This window comes from Scylla paramamosain, chromosome 28 (assembly GCF_035594125.1).
Source record: "Scylla paramamosain isolate STU-SP2022 chromosome 28, ASM3559412v1, whole genome shotgun sequence".
Classification (NCBI taxonomy): Eukaryota; Metazoa; Arthropoda; class Malacostraca; order Decapoda; family Portunidae; genus Scylla; species Scylla paramamosain.
Genome location: NC_087178.1, coordinates 7,940,569 through 7,967,500, shown reverse-complemented (window position 1 = coordinate 7,967,500; position 26,932 = coordinate 7,940,569). Strand labels below are relative to the sequence as shown.

Below are 26,932 nucleotides of genomic sequence, written 5' to 3'. Positions count from 1 at the left end.
AGGAGTAACAATACACTTGCGTCGGTATCTAGCCGCCAGCTTAAAGAAAGTACGCAGGAACCCACTCACACTCACACGCATGTACACAAACACACGTACACAGACACACACACACACACACACGTACACAACAGCAGGTCAAATCTTAGTATGCAAAGCAGGGTGATGTGAAAGGTCGGGTAAGTGACGGAAAGAGTGATTGAGAGAAGCATGAGGGTGAGAAGGATGAAGAGGAAGAGGGTGAGAGCGAAAAGAAAGACGAGGAAGAGGAGGAGGAGGAGGAGGAGGAGGAGGAAGAGGAAGAGGAGGAGGAGGAGGAGGAGGAGGAGGAGGAGGAGGAGGAGGATGACAGTGTAGAGATGCATGTAAATAGAGGAAAGATATATGCTAAGTTGAAAGTGATAAGTGAAAATAACTGTTTTGAATTAAGTAACCTAAGGAATCTTTATATGGACAAGAGTTTCCAGAGAGAGAGAGAGAGAGAGAGAGAGAGAGAGAGAGAGAGAGAGAGAGAGAGAGAGAGAGAGAGGGGGAGAGAGAGAGGAGAGAGGAAAGGGGAATGGAGGGGAAGCAAAGAGCAGGTAAAGATCATATCCCAGACAAAAAGCAGAGGCAAACAAACCTTGTGGTCGCGGCGTTCGAGAAGGGGGAGTAAAAGTGACTCTCCGCCTCCTCAGTGTGTATATAAGGCGGCGACCGGGCGTTCCTCCTCACTCACACTCCTTCGCCGACTCCACCACCATGAGGCTAAAGGTACGAACAGCTCTCTCTCTCTCTCTCTCTCTCTCTCTCTCTCTCTCTCTCTCTCTCTCTCTCTCTCTCTCTCTCTCTCTCTCTCTCTCTGGCTTACTTAATTCAAAACTTCACTTCTCACTTCATCTTAGCCTATATTTTCTGTTTTTTTTTTTTTTTACATGCTTCCGTACACTGTCATCCTCCTTCTCATTATCCTCCTCCTCCTCCTCCTCTTCCTCTTCCTTTTTATTCTGTTCTTCCTCATCCTCTTCATTTACACGCCTCCGGAAGTACACTCTCATCTCTCCTCTCATTCCTCTTCCTCCTCTCCCTTCTCATCTTCTCAATCATTCCTTTCCTTCCTTCTCATTCTTATCTTCCTCCCAATCACTCCTTTCCTCACTCATTTCTTGATGAAGGTCATGCACTAGAGGTCATGGGTTCTATGGGAGAAGAATTCACGCATCACTGAGTTCAGGTTAAATAGTCTGCATTCTTTACGAGTCATAATGTAAGGGGGAGGAGGGGATGGTCTTGAAGAGAAGCCTGACATTGCTATCTGGATGTAGCCATGAACTGACCGTGAACAAAACTCCAGTCATAATGTTTAAAGGTCGGGAACTAAGTTTAGAATAGTCACCTTCTTTAGTTGTTATCTATCTATTTTACTTTGCTTTATTTATTGATTATGTTTGTTCGATTTTTTTTTTTTTTACATAATAGCATCGTAAAATAGGCTCCGTCCTTTTGAAATCCCCTGCACTGCTTAGGTCAAATAGCGGAATTGCAGCGAGTACGCATATAGCACGTTTAAAATCAGTCCCAAAACTGAGGATATTAATCTCACAACAATGGTGTTCATTACTGACAACAGAAAAATGGAAGGATTTGAAATTAACGTGTATCTTGTTTTTCTGACTCATAATTAATATGATTATGATAACTGGTACTACGTTTCCTATGACCATCATTTTTTTTTTTACTTGTAATCAATGCGCACGCTTATTATCATCATTATTTGTAGTACTAATCATCAAGAGTTTGTCAATCTAAAGCTGTAGCAGGTAAGGTATAGACATAGACAATGTTTTCAGAATTATTACGAACCAGGTTTTTCTTCTTTTTACTGATATTCGACTTCAATTAGGCTTCACTCTCATTATTTTTTTTAAACATTATATTGACAACTTTTATTCTCTCTACCAAGATTTACGTAATAAGTCTAATCTCTCTCTCTCTCTCTCTCTCTCTCTCTCTCTCTCTCTCTCCTCTCTCTCTCTCCTCTCTCTCTCTCTCTCTCTCTCTCTCTCTCTCTCTCTCTCTCTCTCTCCACACCGGCCCAGCTCGTCTTGTCAACACTTGCCAAGAATCGTCTACTTGTACTTTATGTCAACAACTTTCTCTCCATTCCTTTCCTTAGCAACCCTGTCAGTAAACACCCAAGACTTTCTTCCCACCCTTCCTTTCCGTCGCTGGCGCCCACAAGGGGAAAGATATGTTTGCATCACCTTTGACATTAATTATCTTGGATGTAACACACACGCGATTATGTTTTACTGTTTATTGTTCTACAAGATTTCGATAATAATTTAACCTCTCTCTCTCTCTCTCTCTCTCTCTCTCTCTCTCTCTCTCCTCTCTCTCTCTCTCTCTCCCTCTCTCTCTCTCTCTCTCTCTCTGACAGATGGCACCCCCTCTCAAATCACTTTGCTGTGGTTAGATAATCAAAATATTTTCTTCCTCATCTCTCTCAAGCAATAAAAAGACGTAATAATTTTCACCGTTTGCTGCGTAGGAACATTGCGCCAACGAGAGAAAGTAATGAAGATGTACATATTTCTATTTTTTTTTTTTTTTTTTTTGTGCTTTTGAATTTCTATATTGCACCTACAGGAGAGAGAGAGAGAGAGAGAGAGAGAGAGAGAGAGAGAGAGAGAGAGAGAGAGAGAGAGAGAGAGACCTTCCCCGTTTTGTACGCCCTTGAAGCGCCTCTAAGCCGTGGCTCATGTCCGTACATTCACGCCTATGCTCAGATTTTGAAACGCTTTCCTCTCGCATTATACGATGATTTCCAAAGGCTACAGAGATATCTGATTGTGTTCTCATGGGTGTTATTTTTCTTCTTCTTTTCCCCCGTTGAAAATGCAGAATCTTTGATAAACTATTGCTATTATGAAAACCCCCGTGAAAACCCACAAGTAATTTCCATTAGTGTTTTCATTTTCCCCTGCACGTCTCCCTCCCTCTCTCCCTCCCTCTTGTCTCTCTCAAAACGTGCATTTCATAATCTAAGTCTTATCTCGTCTATAATAAACAGTAGATGCTCATTTGATTTATTATTATTATTATTATTATTATTATTATTATTATTATTATTATTATTATTATAATTATTATTATTATTATTATATTTCGCCTCAGCCAGTTCAAATTTAAAGAGAAGAAAGTGTAGGTTTCAACTTTTATTTCCGCATGTCTCTCTCTCTCTCTCTCTCTCTCTCTCTCTCTCTCTCTCTCTCTCTCTCTCTCTCTCTCTCTCTCTCTCTCTCTTTCCTATATATACTTTCACTTTTGTACTCTCTCTCTCTCTCTCTCTCTCTCTCTCTCTCTCTCTCTCTCTCTCTCTCTCTCTCTCTCTCTCTCTCTCTCTCTCTCTCTCTCTCAAGCTTGATTTTTCCATTGTCTTCGCTCCTCGTGCAAGAAGAGAGAGAGGGGGGGAGAGCCGTCTGCCGTGTTAGGTTCTCGAGCAGCTCAAAGTCTAATGGACAGATGAGATAAGAGGGGCGGTAATTTTGAATACGGCCATTCGTTTTTCTGCCATCCTCCCTTTCATGACGTCTTCATCGCGCTCCATCTATGGTACGCACTCTGACCCCTTCAGTGACTCAGCCCTTCCTTATTCACTTCCCCTCCTCCTTCCTCCCTTCCCTAAACACTTTCCTCTCCTTCTCCCTTCTCTATTCACTTCCCTCCTCCTCCTCCTCCTCCTCTTCCCCCTCCCTATTTACTCCTTCCTCCCTTCCCTGTTCACTTCCTCTCCTCTCTTACTCCTTCTCTGTAATTCCTCTTCTCTCCATACTTCCTTCCCTTCATCCCCTTTTCCCCCTACCTCCCTCCTTCCCTTCTCCTCCTGCACGAGGTGTAAAATTACTTAAGTTAAATTAATGTTGTATAGTTAATCACTTGTAATATATTTTAAAATTAAGTACGTCGTCTCTCTCTCTCTCTCTCTCTCTCTCTCTCTCTCTCTCTCTCTCTCTCTCTCTCTCTCTCTCTCTCTCTCTCTCTCTCTCTCTCTCTCTCTCTCTTTCTCTCGCTCTCTCTTTCTCATTGTTTTATTTTGAGTATATTCGAGAATTAAGTTTATTTTCATGAGTCATGGAATATTTTTTGTCGGATTCCTCTCCACGTCTTATTTTTAGTGGTGGTGGCTGTGGTGGTGGCGGTGGTAGTGGTGGTAGTGGCGGTGGTGAAAAGAAGAGTGGTGGTGGAGGGGGAGAGTCCGCACAGGTCATGGGTAGCAGGGTGGGGGAGGGGGGATGGGGAGGGGAGTGGGAGCACCGTGCATGACCTGTTGCTTGTTCGTGCGGCGTCATGTTGTGAAAGTCAGTGAAAGTAATTGTTTCCTTTCCATTTTCCTCTCTCTCTCTCTCTCTCTCTCTCTCTCTCTCTCTCTCTCTCTCTCTCTCTCTCTCTCTCTCTCTCTCTCTCTCTCTCTCCTGCCAGCCTAATGACACATGCTTCCACTCTACAGGTCACGCTGTCAGCGGTGCTTGTGGCCCTGATGCTCGTAGCGGCGGCGAAGGCTGACCCAGGATTCAAGGGCGGCGGCGGCGGCTATGGCGGCGGCGGCGGCTATGGCGGCGGCGGTGGTGGCTTTGGCAAAGGCAAAGGCAAAGGCAAGGGCGGTGGCGGCGGTGGCGGCGGCTACGGACACAGCTTCATTGGCCACAGAACAGTAGTCAAATACGAGCCCTACACGGTGACGAAGCCCGTGGTGGTGCAAAAGGAAGTGACGGAGCACCGGCCAGTGTACGTGAAGGAGCCCATCAAGATCCACACGGCGCCAGCCCCTTTCATGATCCATAAGCCTGTGGTGCATCACGTCAAGGAGTGGAAGCTGGTGGACGTGCCCAAGGTAACCTATCAACCTGTCTGGGTGCACAAAATCCCCATCCCCGACGACGGCGGAAAGGGCAAGGGTAAGGGCGGCGGCTTATTCGGCGGTCTCTTCGGCGGCGGAAAGGGCGGAAAGGGCGGAAAGGGTGGCAAGGGCGGCGGTGGATACGGTGACTACGATGGCGGCTATGACGACTATGATTATGATGATCATGGCTACTGAACGTAAGGATTCCTGTCTGGCAGTTTACAGAGATGGTCAACTCTACGCTGCCTGTCTTCCTTGCCTCCCGCCCTCCCCGCCTTCACCCTCCACCTCTCTCCCTCCCACCAGAGTGGAGGCAGAGGTGCGTGGGCGGTGTACCTCACGCAGCCATTCCACAGACCTTGTTATCGTTATCATTTAGTGTTACCATGACCATTACTTCTTGTTTACCGCGCGCTGGTTAACATTGTATCCCTTGTATATATGTTCAGCAGTTTACCTCATCTTTTTTGTTTCTGTTTCTTGTTATGTATACATAACCTGTTAATAAATATTAAGGATTTACTCTTGTCTGAAACTCACTACAACCCTAAAGCCATTCAGGTAAATGTCCATGATGTAATCTAAAGTAAAAATATATATATATATATATATATATATATATATATATATATATATATATATATATATATATATATATATATATATATATATATATATATATATATATATATATATATATAATATTTTTTTTTTTTTTTTTTTTTTTTTTATGAAAGTGTGGAAAAACAGAAAGAAGCAATAACAGCAGCAGCAGCAGCAGCAGCAGCATCAGCAACAATAACAATAACACAAATACATCAAATAAACCAAGAGACAGCAAAATAAACCAAGACAACAGCAAAATAAAACAATCAAGAAATAGAACAGCGGGAGCCGATGCATTGGCTTATCCCACGAACATTACACTATATACCTAACGACAGGTTACATTAACTACTCTTCAGTCATAAAGCAACCACGCATCTCCAAAAGGTAATGGAAAGAGAGGTGGAGGATGTAAGCAAGGCTAATCATGCATTAGCATTAGCTAAACTTCTCATCTCTATAAATTTTCTGATTCGGCCAGAGCAAACTTAGTATTGTCCAGTGCCTCAAAAACTCAATCCCTCCTTCAATCAACTCGACACAACCTTCTAGATAACCATCCCCCTCTTTTTCAATGACGCTCAAATGTTCCCCCTCTTCTGCAATGAACATCATCGGTCTCTCTTTGACTAATAATCCAAACTGAAAACTTCACATCTAATCTTTAGCTAAAACAGTTTCTATAAAATGATGTGTTCTGAGTCGTCTCCGCCAGTTTTTTCTCACTCTCGCCCCCCTAATGATCCACACCAGCTGCTAACTCTGTACAGGGACCTTATCTGTACTTGTATGAAATATGCCTCACATGTATGTAGGGGATTCCACTCATACCGCTGTTTTAGACAAGGTGGAATCAAAAAGCATTTCGTCTTATCAACTCATCTCCTCTAACTGATTGTCTAGTCTCTCTCTCTCTCTCTCTCTCTCTCTCTCTCTCTCTCTCTCTCTCTCTCTCTCTCTCTCTCTCTCTCTCTCTTCGCCGCAAAGTTGCATTTCTGCAACTGCTCTTCTGATTTTGGTAACTGCATGCCTCCCGTACGTCCTCCCGCAGCATAGCTGCACGACTCTACTTTCTCTCTAACTTTTTCTCTAACCAATATTCTTAATCATTGATCTCTTTTCTGGTAAACTCTGGAATTCCTTGCCTGCTTCTGTATTTCCTTCTTTCTATGAATTGAACTCTTATACGAGAAAGGTTTCAAGACACTTATCCTTTTTTTTTTTTTTATAATTTCTGACTTTTATGGCGCCTCAGTGGGCCTTTCTCTCTCTCTCTCTCTCTCTCTCTCTCTCTCTCTCTCTCTCTAAATAGCAAATCGCAAAGTTGACCTATTATAACGATCTGCTTCATTCCATAAGTACGACACCTGCTTCATCCCCTCGAATCGGTATCATGAGACCAACGAAAACTATCTCATTACAATAGTATCAAAGACGGATTTATTTTCTAATGTCGCAACAAATCAACAAAACCACGGCAAGGCAAGAAAGAATTGCTGAGAAGCAAGCATGAAAATAAATGACTCAGGAAACGAACCATCCATTAAGTTAAGAAGGAAACAGGAAACTAGCTGGCGTAGTAAGTCGTGTCATGAAACAGATCAATTAATTATTACTCAAAAGCTCTTCAGTAGATCTAACAATGAAGGAGGAGGAACACACGTAATGAGTAAATTAGAAATAAGAAGGAAAAGAGGAAAGGAGGAAAGCAGTGACGTAGAATGTTGTGCAATGAAATATATCACCTAATTCTGAAAAGTTATTCAACTCATCCAACAATCAAGGACTAAAACCACATGGAATGAATAAATCAGAAGAAATAAAAAGGAAAAGATGAAAGTAGCAGTCACGGAAGAAATTCTAGCCAAAATGAGGAACTTACAGAAAAGGAACAAACCAGATGGAAAGGGGACAAAGCGATAGAAGAGTGGGAGGAAGAGAAAGCGAAATGAAGCAGACAGGAAGATGAGATGAAAGGCGAAGGGAGAAAGGAAAAGGTGAAAAATTATGCTGTGTCCTCATCTTAAATGCAAGGTTATCTGGTAATCCACGTACATTTTGCCTACTATACCAAGAGTGAGTGTATGTGAGTGAGAGCTCGTAAGTGAGAGGTTGTGAGTGAGAGGTCGTGAGCGGGAGGTCGTGAGTCAGGGGTCGTAAATGAGGTCGAGAGAGGTCGTAAGTGGGAGGTCATGTGTCTGTTACATACCTTTTGCCAAGTGAGGCCAGACGTTTCACAGCCGATAGTCTGTTTGCCTCCCTGCACACCAAAAACGTGTTGTTGCTTACGGTGGTGGTGGCGGCGGTTGATAGCTTTGCGGGAGTTTTGTCTTTGTAACGGGACTCGTTTGTTATTTTATTTCATTTATTCTGTATATCTGTATTTTTCCTTTTTGCTTATTATTCTTTCCTCCTCTTTCCCTTATCTGCCAAAGTCTGTAGATTATTTCCTTAACTTCTTGCGTGTACGCGTTAGGCAAGTCAGCGATACAATTATAATCTCATTTCTTTCTTCCATTATACACTTTCCTTTCTGATTTCACTGGTGGTGTAGAAGTTTTTGCCTTTGTAACATCAGCTCATGCAAAGTGTTCCTCCTTTCTCTCTCTGGTGATAACCCTTGCATTAGTCTCTCTGGTTCAGAGTCCAGTCATTAAACTAGTTAATAACAGCCACTCCATTACAACTTTTTTTTTATTTGTGGAAAAAAAATACTTATAAATTTCACGTTCTTTGCCAAGCAAAACTTGAAAAATATATAAAATAATTACATTTCTTGCTTTCAAGATCCTTCTAGATTCATCTTAGTCTGCATTTAGGCATGTTTTACATGAACTTGTCTAGGAATCTTAGAAGGGTCCAAATGCCTGTACATAAACACTTCATGTTACTGAGAGTAACAGCAATCATGAAGCTGGAGAACTTTCCTTCTTGCTGAAAAAAAGTTTTATGAAGCATCAGTTCTTCCTCTACAATTAACAAAAAATGAACCGCTAAGCAACATTTAACTTTTATTAGGCATCTGTACACATTACACTATTAAATAGTTATACATAAGAAAAAAACTGAGGTCCTGGATCAACAAAACATTTCAACTTATCACCCTATATATTTTCAATGATGCTGACTCTGGAAATCATGAAAGTGTGGTAAATTTAATGAAACTGCACCTTCCCCACAATGTGCGAGTGGCCTCCCTTTGGTCACTAAATATTTACAACACTTGCACATCCAAAGACTTTCCACTGGGATGCTTGAAGGCCCCAGTTGTTCCTCCACAGGTTCAGCTCAAGAAAGCTTACAAGGGTAAAAGCTGCTTGAGTTTTAAGTGCAGATGATTTCTATGGCAGGTGACTTTTCTCACTGTTCCCACTCCAATCTTTAGTCCCCATCCCTTGCATCCCCACAGGCACCTCAGTCGTAGATGTCTTCCTTGTCAGCCACGTACCGGATGATGTCAGCTGGCCGGAGTAACTTCTCTGCATCAGCATCAGGGATTTCAAAGCCTGTGAAAAGTTGTTTGATGAAGGACAACTGCAAACAACTGTTTGTGTCTTTCAATGTGCCATCACTTTCCCCTGATGTCCTCTCTATTCTGTCATGTCCTTCCCTTACATATTCTATACAAACTAAAGCCTCCTCCACAAACTTACCTAATTGCTGTATCTTCTTGATTTCTTTCCTCTAAAATGTTTTATTTGGCTATTTTTTTCTTGCACTACTCAAGAATGCTTTCTTTGTTTCTTTCTTCTCCAAACCACACCCAAGTCAATCTGTTTTGCTTTACTTTCTATTTCTTATTTCTTAGGCACAATACAAGGTTTTGTTTTGGCTCATTTAAAAATGCAGTAACACAAGAACACTGACAGAGTAAGAAGACAATACACCTACATGTGGCAATCACGGTAAATACTTCCCTGAGCAAACATGTGGGAAAAGACAGAAATGACAAGATTTTTGGAGCAGATAAGGATGACAAACTGATAGATATTTCCATAACCAAATAGAGAAATAGGCTGAAAAGTTAAATCATCACGGCCTGATGAATTATATCCAAGAGTACTAAAAACATGCAAATGTGTTATACCGAGTTCCAAATCTTGAGAAATATAAACTCCTCCCACTACCTGGCTATAGGTGGAGCTTCCAGGTTTTCTCAGGATAAGTGGGAGTTACTGTCATACTAAACACTGACACCTAGATACCACTTAGGACTTATATTTCTCAAGATTTAGAAATGAGTATAGTAAACTGCTGAGTCATTAGAAAGTTTCAAAAGATCAGGCAAATTTATGGAGGATGGTAAGCATATTTCATACACATACAGCCATGTGTTGGCTTCTTACTGCTTCCCTTGTTTCATCCTCTTATATCCTCACTTTACACTGATCGGTTCAAGCTGTTCAAATGATTCCCGTAAAGTGAGGGCTGGAGTACTATCTCTTCTCTGTCAAGAGCCAAGGGGCTGAAGTTGTTGTGTAAATGTGTGTGCAAAAGTGTGAATGTGACAGCTGTGTACCTTCTCTTGGCTACCCTTATTTTTTGGGGAGACAGTCTTGGTGTATGTATGTATATACATATATTTATATTTGCCACACATACCAAACTCATCCTCCATGGCCATGATGACCTCAACGTGGTCTAGGGAATCCAAGCCGAGGTCCTGCATGAAGTGTGACTCCACTGACAGCTGAGGACAAGTACATGGCATTAGCTTATTCTTCCACAAATAATGTTAGGAGGGAGGGAGCTTTGTTCTTCCAATGGCTGATGATGTCTTTCTCCTTGGAGGGTCACTAAGAAAATTTCTTCAATTCACCGTAGTATTCAATCATTATACTACAAATATCTTTACAAAATAAACTACAAAAAAATCATAATCCTTGATGCAATAATTACATTCCTTCCAATATAGGAATGTTAATTTAAAGGTTCTGAAATGCTACAAGAATGTGCTATACATTACAGTTCAAGTTACTGGACATGTAATTAATTTTACTTGAACTTTTAAGGGAGTTGCTTACTTTCTCTGGATTAATCTTGTCATAGAGCTTTAGCACGAGCAGGACTCTCTGCTGGATCAGGTCAAGGGTGAGGGGAGGCTTGCTGCTGTAGTCACGTACACTGCTGCTACACCACGATGTCTGCAACACAGACACACATCACAGGCATGAAGGGAACTCCCCTAATACTTCCATCCATTCACCCCCACTGCCCCATCCTAGGTCAGTAACCTCATCACATCTAACCTTACCTACCCTGACATGGATTTTTTTTTTTTCATATACATGTATTGATCTTCATACTTTAATTTCTGCAAATTAAAATTTAACCAAACCTAACCTAGCCAAAAGCCGACCGCCCACTGAAATTGGCCGGGATGTTAAGTATGTATCCTATTCATATCCAAAAAATAAAGACAGATCGGTCAGGAGCAGCTATTCCGCCCATTAACTAGTAATGAAGTTCGCCACAGAGTCTTCTACCCATTACCACCCACCCAACCCCCCACAGCACCACCAACCCCCAACCCCACGCACCCATACCACCACCACCACCACCCATGCCACACCACACCCACCCACACGCATACATCGCATAACCCGCATGACATTCCCCTCCACACGCCCCTTGAAGACGCCTCAGATCGTGGGAGAGGATGGCGGGCAGCATGTCATCAGCTGATCGCCGATGTAAACATGCCGGCACATCCCAGGCGGGCCAAACACACCTTATCTATGGCCGGTTGCACCACTCTGCTCACTCCTCTGTGCTCCTGAAGACTCGTGGTGTGCAGACATCCCACTGCAGCTGCTCGGGGCAAGATGGACAGCACCGTGGAGGGCCTGATGCGGCTTACTAAGTGGAGTGTTCGAGCCAGCGTAGCCATTTTCCTTGAGGTTCCTACTGCTGCTGCTGCTGCTGCTGCTGGTGCCGTGGTCAGGGAGTCGTGGGCTAAACTATTTCTGTTCCTCAGTTTATTTTTCATTGTTACATTATGGTTTGTATTCGTTTTAGTGTTTTTATTTATAGATATGTTAAAGAAATGCGTATCAGAAGTGATGAAAGAAAGATATATATTTTTTTCGTCGTCCTTAATTTTATCAATCGATTGAAGGTACTGTGAGTATAAAGTATATAAATTGTTGAGTGCATTCAAAGATTGTATGATTTATTATGGTTTCACTGATTCGTTTTTACTTATATTTCCAGGGTGTTATAGTGGCAGTGATGGGAAGCAAGGAGCTTGGCATGGGTGTCACACTGGGCTGTGGTGAGGGGCGCATTCGCTCTCGGTTTTCAAGACATTTCCTTGGATTTTCTACTATAAAGACCAGATTTTACAGGAGGGCTGTGAACTGACGGCTATAGGCTGACACTTACTTTTCAAATATTACATCATTTCTGCGTTTATTTGGCCATTAAACAGGTTGAATGGCTGGAGCGGCCTTCTGACAGCAGAATATTGTATAGGTCACACCCTTAGTCACAATGGGCTGGTGGTGATGGTAATCATAACCCCAGAGAAAATTTCTTTCATTATGCCATAGCCGTAAGTGGAAAACATAAACACAATTTGCCTCCATCCTTCTTCTTTCCCTCAATCATTTCATTCACCACAAACGTATTATCCTCAGCCCTCCTGTCCACACGGAATCCATTCTATTCTTCACCTTACACTCCAGCTCTCTCAGTCCATTTACACAATCTCTCATTCAACACTGCACTGAAAATTTTACCTACTGTGTTCACTAATGCAGTAGTTCAACTCATTTTTATTCTTGTGTCCTCCCTTATGCAACAGACTCACTCACCACTCGTTCCATTGCTTTGGCACTCTCTTCATCCCACATTTGGTAGTAGAGGTAGTAGGCCCATATGATATATAACTCGTACGATATATTATGTGGGCCTACTACCTTATCATTTTTCTACCTTCTCACACACCTCTCCACTTCCTGTTGATTCTTTCATCCATTTCATCTGCATTCTTCCTTTCCAGTGTCACACATCCTTCTCTCACACCAAACACTTCACCTACGCCACCTACTTTTCAGAACTCTGATTGCCTCCTTGATTCCATTCTTCTGTTATAACTACCCCATTCTCTTCCAGACTCTCCACACCAATACTGCCTGACATATTCTCACCTCTCATGAATTTGTGGACCATTTACGGCCATCTTCCATACCTTCCTCCCTTAACAGGTGAAGCACACTTGAGAACTTAATCTCTGTACCCTTTGAAAATAGTTGTTGTGAGGGATCAAGCTGGTCAAGATTAACATTGACTGCTGCTGCTGCTGCTGTGACGTCACCATCAAAACACTGACGGAGAAGGACCTGCGGAGCTTGTTGTACCTGCAAGGGCTACCCTGTGACGCCTTACTTTGCTGGTTATATAGTGAGTGGTTTGCAGTTTTAGAAATGGAGATATTGGAGAATTTATGGGGAATAAGCTTAATGAAAGAGGACAAAGGCGATAGTGAAGGAAGAATAGGGGAGGGAAGGGTTAGTTGGTGTTTAGGAAGTCCGCCAGGTAAAAGGGAAGGGATCCGCTCACGAAGCAGACTGTGTCCAGGAATACATTGAAGGAAGACAAAGGTAATGTTGAAGGAAGAATGTAGGAGAGGGAAGGAAGCATTAATGGTGAAAAGGCAACTACACAGGAAGCAGAATGTCTCACAAGTGTACAGTGAAGTAAGAATGAATGGGGAAAAGGGAATCACACAGAAAGCAGATTTAAGGGCGTAGCTTTATGCTGAACCTCATTTCACCTCACTGGGCAAGGAAATGGGTAATGATTAGTGTTAAATGGGCAGTCATGAATTGTCCTTGTAAATGTGTCAAGAGCGTGTGAGGTCAAACTGAGGTCAACAGCGTGTGGGTCAAACTCTTTCCTAGTCAAACTCTTTCAGCTCCCTCCTAGTCAAACTCTTTCAGCTCCCTAGCCAAACTCTTTCAGCACCCTAGTCAAACTCTTTCAGCTCTGTCTGTCAACATCTACCTTTCCTTCTTGCTAGAAGTTTGCTTACATTCAGCCTGTTCCTAAAAAGGGTGACCGTTCTAATCCCTCAAACTACTGTCCTATTGCTTTAATTTCCTGCCTATCTAAAGTTTTTTAATCTATCCTCAACAGGAAGATTCTTAAACGTCTATCACTTCCCAACCTTCTATCTGATCACCAGTATGGGTTCCGTCAAGGCTGCTCTACTGGTGATCTGGCTTTCCTTACTGAGTCTTGGTCATCCTCTTTTAGAGATTTTGGTGAAACTTTTGCTGTTGCCTTGGACATGTCAAAAGCTTTTGATAGAGTCTGGCACAAAGCTTTGATTTCCAAACTATCCTCCTACGGCTTCTATCCTTCTCTCTGTAACTTCATCTCAAGTTTCCTTTCTGACCGTTCTATTGCTGCTGTGGTAGACGGTCACTGTTCTTCTCCTAAATCTATTAACAGTGGTGTTCCTCAGGGTTCTGTCATGTCACCCACTCTCTTCTTATTATTTATTAATGATCTTCTAAACCAAACTTCTTGTCCTATCCACTCCTATGTTTACCTCCTTCAGGAGGTAAACATTTCATGCAGGGAAGCCACAGAACGCTTGACTTCTGATCTTTCTAAAATTTCTGATTGGGACAGAGCAAACTTGGTATTGTTCAATGCCTCAAAAACTCAATTCCTCCATCTATCAACTCGACACAACCTTCCAAACAACTATCCCCTCTTCGTCAATGACACTCAACTGTCCCCCTCTTCTACACTGAACATCCTTGGTCTGTCCTTTACTTATAATCTAAACTAGAAACTTCACATCTCATCTCTAGCTAAAAACAGCTTCTATGAAGTTAGGTGTTCTGAGACATCTCCGCCAGTTTTTCTTACCCCCCCCCACAGCTGCTAACTCTGTGCAAAGGCCTCATCCGTCCATGTATGGAGTATGCTTCACATGTCCGGGGGGGGTTCCACTCATACTGCTCTTCTAGACTGAATGGAATCAACAGCTTTTCGTCTCATCAACTCCTCTCCTCTAACTGACTGTCTTCAGCCTCTCTCTCACCGCCGCAATGTTGCCTACCGCTGTTTTCATGCTAAATGCTCTTCTGATCTTGCTAACTGCATGCCTCCCCTCCTCCCGTGGCCTCACTGCACAAGACTTTCTTCTTTCTCTCACCTCTATTCTGTCCACCTCTCTAATGTAAGAGTTAACCAGTTTTCTCAATCATTCATTCCTTTCTCTGGTAAACTCTGGAACTCCCTGCCTGCTTCTGTATTTCCACCTTCCTATAACTTGAATTCCTTCAAGAGGGAGGTTTCAAGACACTTATCCATCAATTTTTGACTACTGCTTTTACCCTTTTATGGGACTGGCATTTCAGTGGGCATTTTTTTTTTATTGGATTTTTGTTGCCCTTGGCCAGTGTCCCTCCTACAAAAAAAAAAAAAAAAAAAAATTAAATAGGGGTAAATCTTACCAATAGCGGCTCTTCATGTATTTTATTGCCACACCTCTCCAGGACTAGCAAGCCTGGGGACCTGGTGGGAAATCACAGTTTCAGGGTGGGGAAGGCCAAAAGTCTAAGGAGAAAAAAAATCTTTGCCTTTGGGGAAGATCCCAAATAAATAGTCAAGAAATAGGGAATAACCACCCTTCCATACCCTTTGCTATGCTATCCAAACCTTTTAAAGTCACCTGTCTTACTCACTGAGGCTCTGCTCCCCTTACTCCCCACTTTGCTATCCAAAATGGTAAAATTGCAATTTAACACAATACATCCTGTTTTCTTTTTCTCTTTGGACCCCCACCCTTAAGGACACTAACTTAGCCTAACCGAACTGGGGGGCTTTGCCACTGCTGAACCCCCCTAAAGGACACTAACCTAACCTAATCTATTCTTATGCACACAGAAAGCCGGCAAGATGAGCACCCCAAGTGTCCCGCTGTCATCCATCCTGCGGTCCAAGCACGAGGAGGCAGAGGGTGATGAGCCAAAGAAAAAGACACGAGAAGAATGGAAGAAAGCCAAGGAACTGGAAGAAGCCCGAAAAGCTGGCACTGTGCCTGCTGCTGTAGATGAGGAGGGCAAGGACATCAATCCCCACATACCACAGTACATTTCCACAGCACCATGGTACTTTGGATCTCAGGGCCCAACTCTCAAACACCAGCGTCCCCAGCCAGAGAAACAAAGTGACATCACACATCTGAATGAGCATTACATCCGTGGACAGCAGGGTGAACTGTCTACTCGGTATCGTAAAGGTGCCTGTGAGAATTGTGGTGCAATGGGCCACAAGAAGAAGGAGTGTATGGAGAGACCACGCAAGGTTGGTGCCAAGTACAATGCACTGAATATTGCCCCTGACGACCTATCGTTGCCAACCCTCAAGCTGGATTTCGATGGAAAACGGGACAGGTGGAATGGCTTTGACCCACAGGAATACACTGCAGTAGTGGAGGAGCATAAGAAGGTGGAGGATTACAAGCGACAGATCAAGGCCAAGAAGCTGAAAGATGGTGAGGAAATGAATGGTGATGAGCCAGATGATGATGATGAAGATGAGGACAAGTATGCAGAGAGTGTGGACATGCCAGGCACCAAAGTGGACAGCAAGCAGAGAATCACTGTGCGCAATCTTAGGATTCGTGAGGACACTGCTAAGTACTTGCGGAACTTGGATCCCAACTCTGCCTATTATGACCCCAAGACACGTTCCATGAGGGACAACCCATACAAAGGTAGGAAAGAGGATGAATATGATTTTGCTGGAGAGAATTTTGTACGTTTTACTGGTGACACAGTCACCCAAGCCAAAGCACAGCTGTTTGCTTGGGATGCTTATGAAAAGGGTGTTGACGTGAGTCTTCAAGCTGAACCCACAAAGCTGGAGTTGTTGCAAAAACAGTTTGTTGAGAAAAAGGAGGAATTCAAAAAGAAGGTTTCTGATGATCTCCTTGAGAAGTATGGTGGAAAAGAACATCTAGACACTCCTCCTGTTGAACTGCTTTTGGCTCAGACAGAAAATTACGTAGAATACTCACGTCATGGCAAGGTCATCAAGGGTGCAGAGAAACAGACTGTACGTTCTAAATATGAAGAAGATGTGTACCATGGGAACCACTCAAGTGTATGGGGAAGCTATTGGCGTGATGGCCGGTGGGGATACAGTTGTTGCCACTCCTTTGTAAAGAATTCTTACTGTACAGGAGATGCTGGTAAAGCAGCTAACAGTGGAGCACCACTACCTAGCATGGCCACAGTGCAGCCACAAGGTGATGTGAAGGAAGAAGAAGAAAAAGAGGAGGAGAAGGAAAAGACTTTGTTAGAAATGCATAGAGAGAAGAAACAGAAAAAGAAGAAGAAAAAGAACAGAAAGAAGAAAAAGAAAACTGAGAGCAGTAGCAGTAGCAGCAGCTCATCAAGTAGTGAATCAGAAAATGAAGAAGAGAAGGAAGAAAAGCGCAAGAAGAAACTGCGGGAGGCGTTGATTCGAGCCAAGATGGAAGAGGATGCTGCTGATGCTCTAATGAAGATTGATGAAAGACAAAGGAAATTCAATTCGATGTACAATGCACAGGCTCCAACAGAAGAAGAAATTGAGGCTTTCCAGATAAGAAGAATGAGGAAAGATGACCCAATGGCAGCATACTTCAACAAATGAAAATGGAATGCATTGTTTGCCTGACTTTTCAGCAAATCTGTACAAATCTTGAATGACAAGAGGTATAGAAACTTATCACTAATGTCACTCTTTTAGGGTATTCTGCAATATCAGTGGTAACTCAACAGTTTTCAAGCTGAAGACTGTTCTTCAAATTTTTTTTTTTTTTTTTTTTTAGTTATGGATGACTGCAGAAAAATTATCTTTGTCCTTTACATTATGCCAAAATACAACATAGATGAAGGTTCACATGTGTAGCACTTCATGTTTCTGTTAAAGGTGTTAACTAAACAATATTTTATAGTTAAGTAATGACTTTCTCACAGCCACTTATCATATATATATATATATATATATATATACACCGAAGGCAACTCCAATGCCTTTTCATTCACAGGGATTTGATTCTTATTCAACTCTATTCAGCATAACATCCTTCAATGCCCTTGTGTTTATGACATGAACTAAAACAAACATGTATTATGTAAATATTTATTTATATCACATTATCTTGTAAATATTTATTTGTATCACATTATATAAAAAACAAGACTAGCCCTTAAACAAGAACACTTCATGGACAAAGTCTCAGATCCAACAGCTACCTTGTCAGGGTAACATGAGTGATCAAGTTACATTATAAGCTAAATTATGCTCTCTTCATTTAAATCTTACAAATGGAGGTCACCTAACTTAATACAAAGGCTAACCGGTTGTCAGAGCTCTTCCGACAAAGAAATAAATAAAGTCCAGAATTTCTGACCACTACCACAGGAGTAACAGCCCAACATCTGTGTGTCTGTGTGTGAGAGAAAGATACCCCCTTAGTGAGGGATGTCACCAATGCACACAAGATAAAAGGGCATTAACTATGGAACAAATCTGTGAAAAGAAACAAGAGTCTTATTTGCAGGAACAAGTAATATTGAAAATTTGAACACACTCCTCTTGCTCAGAGACAACCAATTAGCCTCAAGTAACAAATAATAAAAATGTATAGACTCCAATTGTAAATTTTAGTTGAAAGAGAGGAGTATACACTTTGGCATCTGAAGTTTTTCTGATAATCTACTAAGTACTTTGGAAAAAAACAACATTGGTTCCCTCAGAAAATTCCAAGTATGATAAGAGGCGAGTAGTTTCCCTAAGCACATTTGTATAGTAAGACAATAAAGTTTCTTATAAACATGACTTGTTTCCCAACTCCTCTACAGTTTGTATATAAATGTTCATATGGTGCCAGTGCCATGAATACTGATGAATACAAGGATATGGCTTTTATATGCACCTCTGCAGTTACAGTCAGGCTTAGGACCAGTTTCATGTATAGCAGCAATGACCAGCTGGATTCGCTCCCTGTTATCAGCAGTCAAGGGCATCAGGTATGTAGCAGAGATGAAGGCCATGTGGATTAGAACTACAAGATACAGGTCTTTTGGAATGGTTGCATAAGAGGTATGGTTCACAGAATAGGATGGTATGGCCTGATTAATACCAGCATAACTTCCTGCTGGGCAACACTACTTCCCTTTCGCAAACATAGGAACTACTTCTTTGGGTATGTGTGGAAGCCATAACATTCAAGTAAAAGCCAGTTAGGAGTTGATAACAAATGTGATAGCCACAAACAGTAAGTGGCCAATGGCTTCACTGTTATTATCATCAATAATAGAAATGGTGGGCCCAAGGGAAACAAGCCCCACACCTAATCTCGTCATGTTTCCATCAATCACATCATTCCTGCTGACCACAGGCACAACAATACCATTTGAAAATTGTAATACAACATTTCCTTGTGCCTGTGCTCAGCATGAAATGATGAAAAGATTGATGGAAGTAAGGCATAACGTCAAGAGATGGGTGTGGCGTATTTCACCCAAACTCACTGCATGGACTACACACACACAAACATTTCCTGGGATATAGCACTTAACGTGATTGAGGAAGCAAGGAAGCATTCCAGCTCTAATAGTACTTCTCCTACCTTTGACTGATAGTAGCCATACCACTTCACATTATCTTGCCATATCATGGAACTCATCCACATGACAACTCAACTGTCTTGTACTATGAAGCCTTCCTCATAACTACACCACCACTAGACAATGATGCTACAACACAGAATCCTTCATTAACACTGATTTGTTAACACTTTAACAATGACCAGTACTGCAAGTCACCAAACCAATATGCATTATCCATGGATCTGGTCCTAGTTACAATCTTGCTTCAGTCACATGCATACACACCAAGTCAGTTGTTCAACCCAGGAAGCTACTCTGAATGCAGGGATTTTTTTTTTCAGTATCAAACCAAATGCTCAGGAATCTATCACTATGAGTTTTTCCCCATGAACCTAACAGATCTAATGAGATTACCATTTACACAATATTTGTATGATGTGAACTGTCTCACTTTATACATTTTTCTTCTTCAACTGGTGAGGTACAGTTTGTCTTGGAGAAGTATCTATGCAGTTGAGGTGAGGAAGGAGTGCACAGATATGGAAGAGGAAATGCAATGACAGGTAGAAAAGGGAAACTGGGAGTAAGGAGAATGGCAGGTTGTGAACAAAGCTGACAGACTGATGGAATGGTAGGTGGCATATGCCATCCCATACAGATACTTTCCTGAAGCCATGACTGTATAATAAAAAAAGAGAGTAGGTAAATAAATAAATTCTACACAATCTGCTAGCTGGCCTACCCTAATGCCTCACACCTGAACCTGCTAGAAAGTATCCCATCATCAATCTAAGCATTCATAACATCTTTTTTATATCAAAAAATTGCCTCACAAACCAAACATTCACACTAAGAAACTCTCATACAAATAATGATAATCACAATGCACCTTTCTCAAAATTTATCTTCAACAAATAAAAACCTATGACTGTGTGGCCCCTCTGACAGGACACTAACACAGAAATTGAGGACAGTATCTGGGAGTAACAATGAATGCTTCATACCTACAATATGTAGCCTACATATATAACATTTCCCAGTATGGCAACATTACTGGGGTTGTTTAGGTAACATCAATCCTTCAGTCATTAGTATCATGCACAAACTCTTGACAATGCAATTTCCCTGAATATATTTTAAATTACATTCATCACAGAAGTGCTTCTTGGAAAATAATCAGGCAAGTCCCTCACTAGACCCTCTATTTGCCAAGAACATAACAAATGCTCAAAGCTCAAAAGGAAATGCTGAGAGGAAGCAGCCAAGCAGAGCCCATCAACAGCTTAGCCCATCTCTCCCTATCTGATAAAAAAAAAATATATAAAACACAATACAAAGCACCTAGCAAACAAAATTACCTCTGTATAACAATGACCTTAGTAATTGAGGGTGGAACAAGACAATGCCATCTAAATTCATCCATAGTCTGGGAATCACAGTCAAGACACCAATTAATTGGTGTTCCCCCATGTCTGTTCTGGAGAAAACAAGCCAAGTCACTATCACTTGGCATCCATTCACAGGCCTCAGGGGCAAAGACTCATGAATAACAACTATGTGAGCTCACACACTACAACTTATGACAATTATTGTCAGAGAGTCTCCACAGCCAAATACAAATCCTATGTCAGCTGAATAAGTTCCCACAATCATAGGCAACTTCTAGGAAATTGGCTTGAGCAAGGCCCCTGGAGATAAGACAGACCTCAACTTGTCACCTGAAAACAGATCCAAATGTGATGTGGTGATCCCACTTTCACTCCCTGACTATCATGTAACCAACTAGTTATTCTTGTTAGAACGTAACCGCCCAAGGCCAGACTGAGAGCATGCACCTCCCCGCCGTTCTTCTTCATCATCAGAGGTGCAGACAACAGGTGCCACTGCTCCTCTCGTGGAGGTTGCTTGCATCAATTCTGCATCAGGGCCTGTTCGATTTTCATACAGTAATACATTGAGGGTCTCTTCATATATTCTGGCTTCAGGAAATTCCACCTGTGGGATGGTGAAATATATTAGAAAAGCTAAATCTTGCTTTTGCACTCTAAATGATGCAGATATTCGTTGTTCTTGTTATTCTGACTTGGATAAGATCTTCTATCAATTCATCTATATACCAGGCTGGCAATCTCACTCTGGGTAGCCCAGACAAGGCACCACACATTCACACACATATCATTCACATTCTTACCTAATTAAAAACCTTTCTAAAGAGAAAGATTAGCAACTCTAATCTTTTTAGAAATAAGAGGAAAGTGTTGATCATAACACTACCAGTTTGTATACACTTACATGAATGGTATTATTGATGAGACTCAAGAACATTTAAAGCTAATGTTACCTCTCTTCAGCCAAAGCAAGACTAACAATATATCACCTGGAATTACTACTGTAATCCAAATGGCTGCAGGGAAGTGGATGCACATCTATCTGGAGTGGGAGGTCTGGGCCTCCACCACGGGTCAGCAGGCAGGTTGACAGATATACAACCCAACTGAAGACTCGTCGGAGATGCCCAGACCAAAACAGAAGTGATGATGGTTTCTCCTCATGGCATGGATTCCATGATGTAGCCATTGTCCACCTGACTCCTATCAAGTCAACTTCATGTGTTCTTGATCCCCTCACATTCATTCCAATTATTAACTAGCATGCCATTCTACCACACTATCAAGGACATTTTAAAATGCAACAAGACATGACAATGTGAGTGATGATATATTTAGAAGACTAACATCCTATGTAAAAGAAATTCATGAAACAATTATACTTGATTCCACACACCTCATTAGGTGAGTTACAAGTAAAAAAAAAAAATGACATCTAATACACTCATAACAAAATTAAACTTGGTTACAATTACCCTTAAAATACTGAAGTGTCCATATCAATATACCAAGGCAACTACAACCAGGTTAAAAAGATTAATATTCTTCTACTCTACCTTTGTGTGTTTCCTGTCTGTAGCATAGACTATGGAAGTGCAGCAAACCTCAGCCAGCTTCTTGCCATGCCCATAGAATGCCCACAAACATATCTCATTGGAGCCAATTACATCTTTAATAAACAGAACTCTCCGACTGAACCTCAGGGACAGCCGGTCAAAAAGCTCAATGTTCTTCAGCAAGTTGTCATCTGATGTGCTGCAAGAATATCACAGGAAATAGTATGATGCAGATATGAAAATATTACAATCTGTGGTACATCCTGTAAAGATAAACTTGCCAGTCAAATTGGATGTCTGAAAACCCTCATTGGAGTGAACATAAAAATTCTCCACTTCCAATTGTTCATACACCTTATCCTTCCACAGTCCAGTTTTATACATTATTCATCCATAATAGATGCTTTCATGCACAATTACACAAAAGGAAAATGTTTAAATACCTAAAAATTGAAGAGAGATGGCAGGGTGGTAAGATCTAAGTAAGGATGAATTACATAGACAAATAAATGCAAAGACTATTCACACACCTTGTGTAGGAGTACTTATTGTTGTGTCTATTCACCAGCAGCTTCACCACAGGTTTACTGGTGGACTGAATGAGCATCTGTTCCTCCCTCTGCGAGGTAATGAGTGGCACACGACAAACTGGGTCCTTCTCAGGTTCACGTTGTCTCACTGCCCCTTCACACACCTCCACCAGGTCACTCATGCAATAGTACCTTGCCTCAGCTAGAAGCTCCTGTGAGAATGGATGCACTGCTTAACAAGACAAACCCAGCAAGTCCATATCAAAGCCCACACACACACATACACACACACAAGATCTGAGGTTTGTGTGAGTCAGCCTGCTAGTGCAGTTCCTGGATGCACCACATACAAAAAAGTTTTGTTTATAAAGGGCCTGCTACATTTAGGCCCGATGGCTTCTTGCAACTTCCCTTATTTACTAATGTTCTTATAAGTATGAGGGTATAGGACAGGTGCAAAGCAAAGTTAGAGACCCAAGAAGACATCTACCAGTCACTCTCACATGAAACAATGTCAAGGATAGAATTATTTTGTGTTGAACTTTAAAATCAGGCAACCTCTACAAGGCTGCTGCTCTGACCTGTAACTCTCGCTGGTTCTCAGGGATGGGGATCCACTCATCGCGCAGGTAGTTAAGGATAGTGCCAAAATGTTTCCCACAGCGATCAATCAGGATCCACCCTAACCAAAGATACAATAGCAGTTAATTCTATGCGACATAATGCTAGCTTTCATGTATTCCAGGTGCATTATTCGCAGCAGACATGTCATCAGTCTTATTTGCCTACAAATAACCTTTCATTTATTCCACATTATAAACCTCTTAATATTTTTGCTATGGTTACAAAATATAAAGATAATTTACAAGCAACTTTAGCAAACCTTAACTGATCACCTCCAGAATGAAACTGGTGAGTGACCATTCCAGGATTCATCTTAGCAACAAAAATTAATCTAAGTGTCTTGACTCACCCTCAGAGTCCGTTAAGACCTCCATGCGGCCAGAGAACATGGCCCTCAGCATGTTGTCATGCTTGGTGAGGGTGCCAATGGTGGTGTAGTGGAGGGAGCCACCAACATTGAGTTTCACATACTGTGATGGACTCCCCTTGATCACCTGAAAACAAAAAAACATCACTTTAGAGAATAATCATCTTAATTATCCTGTACATGGCTAAGGGCGTGTTATATAAGATACATCCATATAATTAAGAAAAATCATATTTTTGTTTTCTTTTAAAGCATTTCATTATCATCTCAAAAGAAGGAAATGGTGCTGCTGGTGTACAGCATCATGTTGAGAATGTAGCCTGTCCTACAGTCACACGATAAATAATTTCAGGCCAAATCTGTCTTTTGGATGGAATGTCTTGTTGAAACCAAATTTTCCATACCACTAAAATTTTCATGATGATAAAAAAAACAAGTCTGATTTTCCTCATGTGTCTGCCATTGTATTCCAAAAGAGGTTGTCTGGAAAGTGAAGAGTACACGATGCTGCTTAAGTGTCTTGGCAACAACAGGTTTGAAAAGTGTAGTTCGAGTCATGATATCAGTGCTCCAGTAGTCCCGAAGTATTTATTTCCTCAAGATGCCCATCACTAATGCTATTGCATTGAATGTATAAACAGTCACATCAACAGATAACAGGAATGTGGTAGTGTCCACCTTCCTCCAATGGCACACTATACTGGTGACAAAATCGAGGGTAAAATAAAACTTTAAGAAAATCTACTTCACTGGATCCTGCATTCACTTCATCTGTCACGACACCAAAACCCCTTTCATCAAAATTAAAAGTTTCAGGTAGGAAATAATTTCTGTGCAGCCACCTCCATTGCAAACTGTCAGCAGTAGCAAGCCATCTGGCTGCTCTTCTCCCTTGAGCACGTCCTTGTGCAAGGTCACCTCGGGTACAAGCACAGTGTGCAGCCATGCTACCTGAGAGGTGGCATGCTTACTCACATCCTTACTGTGGATAGGTCCTTCAAGGCCTATCCACATCATAAAACAATGTTTGAAGCAATGTTCCAGACTGTTTTGCAAAAGTTTCCAAAATGTTTTCTGAATGCTTGCTAACAGCAAACATTTGGAAAACATTTGAGAAACAGGTTTCATCAAAGGATGGATGAGTGTATAGGTGGATGATGAATATGTGGATAGATGCATTGATGGATGGATGAGTGGTTAGATATACAGATGGATGGATAGAATGGATGGATGGAAGAATGGAAAAGTAGATGGGTAGATGGATCAATAGATGAATGACTGGATATATGGATGGATTGATGGATAAACAGATGGATGGATTAGTGGATAGATGGATAACTGGATAGATGGATGGGCAGAAATATAATAAAGGGATGAGTGGATAGAGGGATGAATGGGTGAGTGAAATGATGATGGTTGGATGTATGAGTGGATGGATGGATAGGTGGATGGATGGATGGGCAGATGGATAGATGGAAGGATGGACGGATGAGTGGATGGATAGATGAGTATATGGATGGATGAATGAATAGATAGAAGGATGGATGTGTGAATGGATAGACAGATGGATGAATGGATGGATGGCAGTACTCACCTTTTTGTGATCCCCTGACATCTCTGAGGTGGGTGAAGGTGGCGCCACCACCACTGTGCGTGTTGACTCCAGGGTCACTTCCTCCACCCCTGCCACCACGACACCACACCTGCTGGCCACACACCTGCAACACACACTTGCTTCAAATTATACAATCACAATGCAAAAAACACGATGACAATGTTTAGTGAAGGTTCGTAATCCTTGACAACTAATTTCCACTTCTAAAAAAAAAAAAAAAGTAAGTAAATAATAATAAAAAAAAATCAAAACTTAATTTACAAACACATAATTGTTTCTTTGTAAACTGAGTGAGAGAAAAGTTCTATTTGACAATCAGACACCAACCAATGAATCATCACTAAAAGATGACACCATTTAAGGTCTCATGAACCACTGGATTTGACATACGACAGTAGAGGTTTAAGACATCTAAAGATCGTTAAGATAATACTCAAATAACATCAGCATTTTCACCTGAGGATTCCTTTAGGGTTGGTATGGTATTCAGTTCATTAATGTCACTGCTAATCCCTGCATTGTGTAGATCACGACTTGAATAATCGTCATATTTTGCCCAGAAATAAACTCATTGGCTGGAAATTAATAAGCAAAGGTTATTTCCCTAATCCCTTAGTAGCACTACCCGGGCAGTGCCACACCCTAGAGTGCCGCAAGCCACCCCTTCTACCGCAGCCTGGTATGAGCGAGGATTGAAATGCCTTCGAGCTGACTCACTACCCTGCCTTGTCCCTTGTGACATGTCCCTTCTTTTACGCACTGAGCACACACACACACTGCATGAGCCGCTAGCACAAGACAACTCAAGCCAGCTTTAGAGAAGGAAGTATTACACCCGCGGAGTAGTGTGAGGTGGTGAGAAGACAGTGCAGCGGAGGTGTGTCTGTGTTGGTCCGTCCTCCATTACTCTGATCGATCATTTCCACCTCCACTACCTCCTCTCATTTCACTCCCTCACACCCGCGCCAGCCTTCGCCTCGCCACACAGCCACACCCACACGAGCCATAGCTACCCATTCTCGCCCCAAACAAACTCACACAAGCCCACAGACCAAGGAGAAAAGAAGGTACAAATGGTCTCTATCAGCGTGAACACAACGCCACTCGCGGAGACGACCTGGCATTTTTCCTTCATCACTATTTTAGCTTCACTTCCCTTCCTCCAAACGCCACAAAATGGTGCACAAGGCTAATGTACGACTATTTCTTGTTAGTGATGGTGTTCAGGATGTATTAACACTGCAACTTGCCCGAAAATATTGGCTGGGGACTCGGAGGAAGGAGGTGACGCAGCCCCACCACTGCCCGGCGACCATCTTGTGGCCTCCTCCTCGCCCCCCTCTGCTCCCTTAGATCCCTACCTCCCCTCCCTCTGCGCTCTTCCCTCCTCCATTGCCCTTCCTCAGCTCCCTCTGCGTTCCTCCCTCCTCTCTTCATCTTGGTCAAGGAACATATAGAGATCTTGTATCATCCTTGCTCAAAGATAAGGTGAAAAAAAAAGGTTCTTTGGTCTTAGACATGGTGTTAGTGTTTCCAGACTTTCATTTACCTTAGCTGTAGCGGAGGTTCTTGGGGTTTTCAAGGGTGTTTTTTTTTTTTTTTTTATGTTTCTTGTGATAGGATTCTTCATCGTCAATATGAAAAAAAAAAAAAACATCACTGGGATGCACCTATCCATGACTGGCTTTTGACAATAGTCCTTTGGGATGAGATCACGAAGTCAAGGAGCGTGTATCTTC

The 26,932-nt window shown here is 41.9% G+C and overlaps 4 protein-coding genes across 5 annotated transcripts in view; 2 read left to right on the top strand and 2 right to left on the bottom strand.

Moving 5' to 3' along the window:
* LOC135114860 (ATP-dependent RNA helicase A-like) overlaps positions 1–5,404 on the top strand; it is a 26,086-nt gene extending 20,682 nt beyond the window's left edge. The window contains exons 2-3 of the mRNA XM_064031030.1: positions 678–753; positions 4,490–5,404. Of these exons, the coding sequence (XP_063887100.1) occupies positions 678–753; positions 4,490–5,077 (664 nt within the window). The 3' untranslated portion in view covers positions 5,078–5,404. The remainder of the gene's footprint in view (positions 1–677; positions 754–4,489) is intronic.
* A 3,078-nt stretch (positions 5,405–8,482) lies between these two features.
* LOC135114861 (acyl carrier protein, mitochondrial-like) lies at positions 8,483–11,492 on the bottom strand. The gene is made up of 4 exons (XM_064031032.1): positions 11,220–11,492; positions 10,513–10,632; positions 10,091–10,178; positions 8,483–8,994 (listed from the first exon to the last, which is right to left on the bottom strand). The coding sequence occupies exons 1-4, from the start codon at positions 11,475–11,477 to the stop codon at positions 8,903–8,905; spliced, it is 558 nt and encodes a 185-aa protein (XP_063887102.1). The 5' UTR covers positions 11,478–11,492; the 3' UTR covers positions 8,483–8,902.
* Positions 11,493–12,456: 964 nt separating this feature from the next.
* Positions 12,457–18,337, top strand: LOC135114857 (pre-mRNA-splicing factor SLU7-like). The gene is made up of 2 exons (XM_064031026.1): positions 12,457–12,892; positions 15,395–18,337. Exon 2 carries the CDS (start codon positions 15,407–15,409, stop codon positions 17,147–17,149), a length of 1,743 nt encoding a protein of 580 aa, XP_063887096.1. The 5' UTR covers positions 12,457–12,892; positions 15,395–15,406; the 3' UTR covers positions 17,150–18,337.
* LOC135114859 (BTB/POZ domain-containing adapter for CUL3-mediated RhoA degradation protein 2-like) lies at positions 17,628–26,582 on the bottom strand. Of its 2 annotated transcripts, XM_064031029.1 has the most exons (8): positions 26,444–26,530; positions 25,650–25,768; positions 25,173–25,296; positions 23,561–23,705; positions 23,169–23,269; positions 22,588–22,799; positions 22,058–22,256; positions 17,628–21,108 (listed from the first exon to the last, which is right to left on the bottom strand). In XM_064031029.1, exons 3-8 carry the CDS (start codon positions 25,191–25,193, stop codon positions 20,896–20,898), a joined length of 891 nt encoding a protein of 296 aa, XP_063887099.1. In that variant the 5' UTR covers positions 25,194–25,296; positions 25,650–25,768; positions 26,444–26,530; the 3' UTR covers positions 17,628–20,895. The 2 variants fall into 2 exon arrangements, with proteins under 2 accessions (XP_063887099.1, XP_063887098.1); XM_064031028.1 differs by lacking the exon at positions 25,650–25,768 and having other exon boundaries at positions 26,444–26,582.
* Positions 26,583–26,932: the final 350 nt, after the last annotated feature.

Coding starts and splice junctions, on each gene's coding strand:
- LOC135114861 (XM_064031032.1), bottom strand. CDS start 11,477: ATGAAAAATAAACTGAGGAACAGAAATAGTTTAGCCCACGACTCCCTG. Junction 10,179..10,512: donor ACAAGATTAATCCAGAGAAA/GTAAGCAACTCC, acceptor ACTTGTCCTCAG/CTGTCAGTGGAGTCACACTT. Junction 8,995..10,090: donor GGCCATGGAGGATGAGTTTG/GTATGTGTGGCA, acceptor AACTTTTCACAG/GCTTTGAAATCCCTGATGCT.
- LOC135114857 (XM_064031026.1), top strand. CDS start 15,407: ATGAGCACCCCAAGTGTCCCGCTGTCATCCATCCTGCGGTCCAAGCAC.
- LOC135114859 (XM_064031028.1), bottom strand. CDS start 25,193: ATGTCAGGGGATCACAAAAAG. Junction 22,800..23,168: donor AGAACCAGCGAGAGTTACAG/GTCAGAGCAGCA, acceptor CCATTCTCACAG/GAGCTTCTAGCTGAGGCAAG. Junction 21,109..22,057: donor CAGACAGGAAACACACAAAG/GTAGAGTAGAAG, acceptor ACCATCCCACAG/GTGGAATTTCCTGAAGCCAG.